Source organism: Glycine soja, chromosome 15 (assembly GCF_004193775.1).
Source record: "Glycine soja cultivar W05 chromosome 15, ASM419377v2, whole genome shotgun sequence".
In the NCBI taxonomy this organism is placed as follows: domain Eukaryota; kingdom Viridiplantae; phylum Streptophyta; class Magnoliopsida; order Fabales; family Fabaceae; genus Glycine; species Glycine soja.
Genome location: NC_041016.1, coordinates 23,055,491 through 23,062,438, shown reverse-complemented (window position 1 = coordinate 23,062,438; position 6,948 = coordinate 23,055,491). Strand labels below are relative to the sequence as shown.

General features: G+C 31.3%; 1 protein-coding gene across 1 annotated transcript; it reads right to left on the bottom strand.

Moving 5' to 3' along the window:
• Nucleotides 1-503: 503 nt before the first annotated feature.
• Nucleotides 504-4,340, bottom strand: LOC114387249 (polygalacturonase-like). The gene is made up of 4 exons (XM_028347400.1): nt 3,831-4,340; nt 2,235-2,524; nt 1,277-1,505; nt 504-722 (listed from the first exon to the last, which is right to left on the bottom strand). Exons 1-4 carry the CDS (start codon nt 4,272-4,274, stop codon nt 504-506), a joined length of 1,182 nt encoding a protein of 393 aa, XP_028203201.1. The 5' UTR covers nt 4,275-4,340.
• Between the last annotated feature and the right edge of the window lie 2,608 nt (nt 4,341-6,948).

Sequence of the window (6,948 nt, the reverse complement as noted above, 5' to 3'; positions counted from 1 at the left end):
AACGTTTGTATATTAACATCGGTTATTTGTGTATAACCGATGTCAACGTTTGTATTTTAACATCGGTCATATGTAGATAACCGATGTCAACTCTTGTATATTAACATCGGTTATTTATAAATAACCAATGTGAACATTTGAATATTAACATCGGTTATCTACACATAACCGATGTTATACACAATACACCAAATAAGTGTACGCATCATCAACGTTGACATCGGTTTTTCTAGAAAACCGATGTTAATATAACATATTAACATCGGTTTTACTGCAAAATTGATGTCAACGTTCATCATGCGTACACTTTTTTTGCTGTTATTCATTGTGTTTAACATCGGGTATTCAGAGAACCGATGTTGTCATATATATGTTAACATCGGTTTTACAAAACCGATGTTAACATTGATACATTCAACATCGGCACTTTCAACATCGGTTTTAGAACCGATGTTGAATGTTCTAAATAACCGATGTTGAAAGTATATTTTCTAATAGTGTAATCAAAGACAACTCTTTGGTATGACTACTCCGCTGTTAATCCCACCAACATTATTACAGGTTGAAGTTGTTGATCCCTCACCATAAACAAGGTCTATGTCTTGGAGTTTGATACCCTCACATGGGTTGCTTTTGCTGCAATCTAAATTTATTGCATGTGGGCAGGCTGAAGTTCCTCTTATATGTTCATATGATACTTTGCTTATCTTCACCCCAGAATTCTGTTTTTTTTTTTAAAAAAAAATAATAATAATAGCAAATGAGTAATATAATGTAAATGAATTTTATTTAGTCAATCACAAATAGACATTTAAGGTAAGATTATTGATATTTGTAATAACTAGTTACTTTAAAAGTCATATATATCATAATTTTTTATTGATTGATATATAATATATAAAAAGTATAGTGACAATACATAAAAAAAATTAAACTCATTTAATATAATTATTTATTCAAAATAACTTAAATCTAAATGCATACTTTTCTTAAAAAAAATAAAACTAAATGCACTCTGATTTAAGATTTAAGAAGCTAGCTGTTTTAGAGTTTTAGAACAGAAACATCCCCATTCCCAGAATAATAACTTATGTGAAAAACTACACTGCTTTTTCTCTGATGCAAAATTTGCTTCTTCTAATTCAATAAAAAGCTAACAGTCATTTAGTCTCTTATTTTTTTTCATTTTTTTTATAAAATATATCATTTTGTTTTAACTTTCTTTTTTTAAAAAAAAAACAGTATAAATGAAAATATTTTTTTTATAACAGCTCACCTGATGAGGACAACTCTTGTCACCGGGGCAATAATTTTGATCAATAATGATAGGGTTGTTGGCATTTTTCATGGTGAGGTTCCTGAACACAATGTTACTTGCGTATCCATTGCTTGGTTGTGCCCATGATTTTATCCTAACCCCATTTTGTGTTCCTTCAAAAATTGAATCAGTCACAGTCACGTTATGAACTCCAGCCTCATTCTTATAGGCGCCCAAACTCCCAATGCTGCAAAGGCCAAATAAAATTAGCATACATAAGAAAGGACTTCACATGTGTGTGTGGGCTTTTATATATATTTAGGAATTCGGGAAATGCTAGTAATATACTAGTATTTTTTAACACTTTTTTTAATATACTGTATTTGTTTCTAATGATATTTATTAGAAATTATAAAATTTTGAGAGATTGACATCTTATAAAATTATAAACTTTTTCATGACTTTGGAATTTTTTATAAATTTTAATCCATAGTAGTAAAAATTTTATTTTGCTTAAATTCTTTTATTGATAAAAAAATCTATAATGTATTCTCTAATACACTATCAATTAATAATAAAAATTTGTTAAAAATCACAAAATTGTGAATCTTCTTCCTCATTTAATAAATTTTAATCATAATTTTATAATTTAATAAATTTAACTAATTAAGATAAAATATATTAAAAAATATTTGTTATATTCGAGAATCAATCAAATAATATGAAAATGTAAGAAAAATAAAGAAGAAACAAGAAACTCATAAAAGCATGATGCATGGCATGAACTAACGGTCTGACACACATCATGTCCAAAATAAACTTTCATATAATTCAAGTCAGATATTTAAAAAAAACATTTCATAAGTTAAATTCCGATCATATGCTTTTAACTAATGTTAGACTTATGCCTAACAAAACTTAGTCGCCTTTAACTCATTTTCACCCATTAGAAAAGTAAAGGTGAAAGTTAATTTACCTAATGCCATGTCCGGGGCCACAAGTGATGTGCTCAATCCAGACATTGGTATTACCTTGGCTTAAGGCTATGCAATCATCACCGGTGCTTATGATGGCTTGGCTTACAGTAACCCCCGTTGAAAGTATCACATTGAATCCATCTGTATTAGGGCTCGTACTAGGAGCATCGATTTTCACATTTTTAAACAAAATGTTCTTGCAATGGTCCACCGCAATGTGCATTGCCTGGCTATTTAATGATGTCAATCCGCTAACCTTCAAGTCGTTGCACGAACTGAAAGTTATGGACTGCACTTGATCAGAAGATCAATTGTTAGTTATACCAATATAATGTATTCATAATCAATTGAGTGCAAAAAAAAAAAATGAATCTTTTATGAACACCATATCCATCATGTTAAATAAATGCAAATTCGCCAAATATACACGAGATTCAAAGTAATATTGTTATACATTAATTAATTTGTTTTTTTATTATTAAAAGACATCAATCTTTTTTTTAAATGATAGTATTGATTTAGTCTTTAATGAATGGAAGGTCAGTCTAAAACATGTCATATAACGTTGGATTTATCTCACAACAAGTCAGAAACTTAACTGCTAACATAAATATTACGATTTTGTACAAAAAATAAGATATATAATATTAGCACTTAAGATTTATTTTTTTTTGGTTACATAAGAGAAAAAGTAAACCAAAAAGCAGAAAAATAAAACAACACCTAGCCTCCACGAGGGAAGCAGGTGCCGATCTCATCCGCAAACAGCATGTAATTACCACTTAAGATGATTTAATGAATTTAATTGAAAAAATATATATTTGAGACCAAAAATGAGAAAATAAGATTTTTAGTAGAATAAAAACTAATGAAAAGCTTAATTTAAAAACTAAAAATTGAATGACTGTTGTAATAATACAAATGTAAGTATATTAAATTTAAGTATAAAAATATTAAGGGCGAAAAGTTATACATTAACCACATTAAAAGGACCAGAAATAATATAACTAAGTCTTTTATTTTAAAAAATAATGTTATATTTAAAAAATAAAGAGTGATTAATTTTCAAATTTAAATTATAAAACAAAAATAATATGAGAAATTAAATTTTAAAATGGAAAGGGAATGCATTTTTAATGAAATACTAAAATATATTTTAGAGTTTTAATTTGTAATCCATGAAATATTTACTGCATATAAGAGACATTAAATATATCATTTTAAATGTTTTCAGTTACTCAAAAAATAAATATCATTTTTTTTATGTTCGATATAATAAGTGTTTCCTTTTTATTTTTCCTTAACTTATTCAATGATAAGAAAAATTCATATCTTAATTGGTGTACAATTTAGAATATTTCTTCTATCATTTTCCGTACATTCCAAGACATGCAGTGAGAAGCGCATAATACACGGTTAATTACTACAAACAGAAAGAAATATTAGGGTGTGCCTAGTGAAATGATTTCAGATTGTTTGAATCAAGTTTTAGATTTAAATTTCATTTTATTGTTGTAAAAAAACAAAAAGAAAAAAAGGTTCATAAAAAAAAAAAGAATAAAAAGTAAAGAGTTATTAAACATGAAAGCACATACCCTTGCTCCAGCAGGACAACTCGATCCAGATTTTCTACAACGCCAATAGCTATCACCCTTTCCATCAAAAGTCCCACCTTGTACTGAAAACCCATTAAGATTCCTGAACATGATCCACATTCCGGAATTACCAAGGGACCTATAATCTGAAGGAGCAACAATAGTGCCATCAATTCGAAATTTGATATTGTTCGAGCAAGGACCCTCAAATGTCACTTGTTTTATCAAGAAATTTCCTTTGGGTACGTAAAATGTGGCTGATTCTTTTGATTTGCATGCATTAGACCATGCCTTAAGAAAGGACGTGGTAGAGTCGAACTTGCCGTTGGGTTTAGCCCCAAAGCTAAGCACATTGATAGAGGAAGCATCTTTAGAAAAAGTAGATGAAAAAAAGCTGATGGTGGCTAGAAACAGTAGCATTAAATGATTTGTGTAATGAGCCATGGCAATGATGATGATGCAAAGATTTTGCACAAAAGGAGTATAAATCAAGAGGTTTAATTTTGGGGACAAAAGGAGGAATTTATACACTATCAACAAACAACAGTAGGATAAAATGATTTGTGCAATGAAGCACCCTATTTATACACTATCAAGAGGTTTGGGGACGAAAGAAGGAATTTATTGTCACATGGTTTCAAGTACAAATCAAGTCAACCTAAACAAAAGTACCAATTAAGTCAATTGTAAATCAAGTAACTTAATTAACATTCTCCTATTTCTTTTTTGTAATTAATTAATATTCTCATATAGGAGAATATTCTTGTCTCGTGGTCTCTAAAAAAAATAGAATGCATTAATTATAATAACGAAGACTTTTAAATGATTTATTAATTAATAATATCTAGATTTTGAAAAAGTTTCCCATATAATAAACACATTTAATTATATGAATAATTATCTTATTTTGACTTTAATTATTTTAAAAATGAAAAAATAGTAAAAAAATTATTTATTTTTTATAATCAACATTTTATTTTAAAAATATGAAATTCATAAATATAATAAAAGAATTTATGAATTTAAAGACTTTTAATTATATTTTTCTCTCTATTGAGATTTTTTCTCTCTCTCTCTGCTAGGGTTTCCTGTCTGTGAGGTGCCTTGTTTCATTCTTTCCTTGACTCTCTGGTGCTTGGTGACATGGATCCTATCACTATGGAAGGGCTCTCTTGATGAGGATGATGAAGAACTGCTAGTCCCCGTTGCGCAAGAAAGCCATGATAGCCCCAACCATAATAGCCACTTACTGAAAGAACAGTGCGTGTTCCTATCATGAAGGAACACATGGCTAAAGTCTAGTGCCCAAAAAAAGGTGTTTCAATTACAAAAGTGGAAGCGGGGGTATTTTCCTGTTCGAGTTTTTCCACCCTTTAGACCTTTAGAAGGTTACCAAAGGTGGTCCTTTGGTAAACACATACTGCTTCTCAGTCTTATTCGTGAAGTTGAAGTCCCCAACCAAATTCCTTTATTCAAGGTCCCCTTTTGGATCAAAGTCCACAACCTCCCAGTGGGCTTTATCTCCATGGTTGTTGGACAAAGCATAGCTAATTTCCTAGGGGAATATTTGGACTATGATGAAAAGAATGCTTCTAATCCATGGAGGTCTTACATGAAAATTCAAGTCCTCCTCGTTGATGTCAGACAACATCGAAGCGCACCAAGAATATTTGTAAACCTGGTGAAGACCCTAAAGTAGTATAGTTCAAATACGAAAGACTTGATGTTTTCTATTATTTGTGTGGTCTATTAGGTCACTCTGATGATTCTTGCGACAAACTCTTCTCCATGAGTGATGATGACAGAGTTCATCTGGCAGCTTTAGGTATCTGTGGCGTGATGGTGCTTCATAAAATCAGGGACATGATGATGGCAATCAATGCAAGGGCAAAACTGATGCAACAGGAAACAAAAACAATGATGATCCTGCAAATAATGGGACAATTAATGCTGAGGATCCAAAGTGGAATGAATTGCTGCTGTTAGTTTTTAAGAATCCACAACTATTATTTCCTTTGAATATTCCTGCAGGAAATAATAAAGCCATTAATGCTGAGGATTTCAGTAATAATGGGGACGATATGGAAACGAAAAATAATTCTAGCAGACAAGAAAAGGAAAACAATTAATGTGGCCATGGCAAACAGCGACCCTGACAACCAAGCATCCACAGAGTTTCACGACGCAACCCAAGCTTCTAAGGGATATTTTTTAATGGCAGAGCCCTAGCTAAGCCTTCTAAGAGCCATGAGTCTTTTATCCTGGAACTGCAGAGGGTTGGGCACCCCCCATGTAGTTCTCTCCCTTAGAGATCTTGTCCGTTCTTATCACCCAGACATTATTTTCTTATCTGAAACTGTACTGAATAATCGTATTGATGAAATAAAATTCTTTTTGGGCTATGATTCTTGTATTGTATAGGTCAAAGTGGAGGCTTTGCTCTTCTTTGGACTCCATAGGCACCAGAAAGATAAGAAAACTTGACATCACACTTTAATCCAAAACCTTAAGGCTCAGGTTTATAGGTTTTTTCCTCACATATATGATACTCAACTTTTCCAATTCTACTCGATGTGAAATTTCATTTCACACTTGTACTTCAACATGAATGACACTTGAATGAGTTGTCGGATCATGAGAAAAAATATTGGAAACAACATTCAAAGATCTTCTATCTCTGTGAGGGTGACTCAAACTCAAATTTTTTTCCATAATGTTGCGAACTCAAGAAGGAAACAAAATAATACTTCCCACTTAACTAACATTGACTTAGGAGCCATTGTGCATGATCATCAATCCATGTGTGACGTAGTCAAGGCTTATTTCTCTAAGCTTTTCTCCACTGGAATCCCTAATGTGGATGCCACAGTCCATCTTGTGGATAGGAAGCTTAATGATGATGATAACATTCCTTTGCTAGCCTCTCTCACGCACCAAGAGTTTGAGAAGGCTATTTTTCAGATGCATAATGATAAGTCACCAAGACCTAAAGACCTCAATCCCACTTTCTACAAAAAGTCACTACTAAAAAAGCTTCTTTTTACGATATCATATTTACCACAGTCATACGAAAATGTCTTAGTATGTATAAGGATGGCAATTTCGTAAATATTGGGAA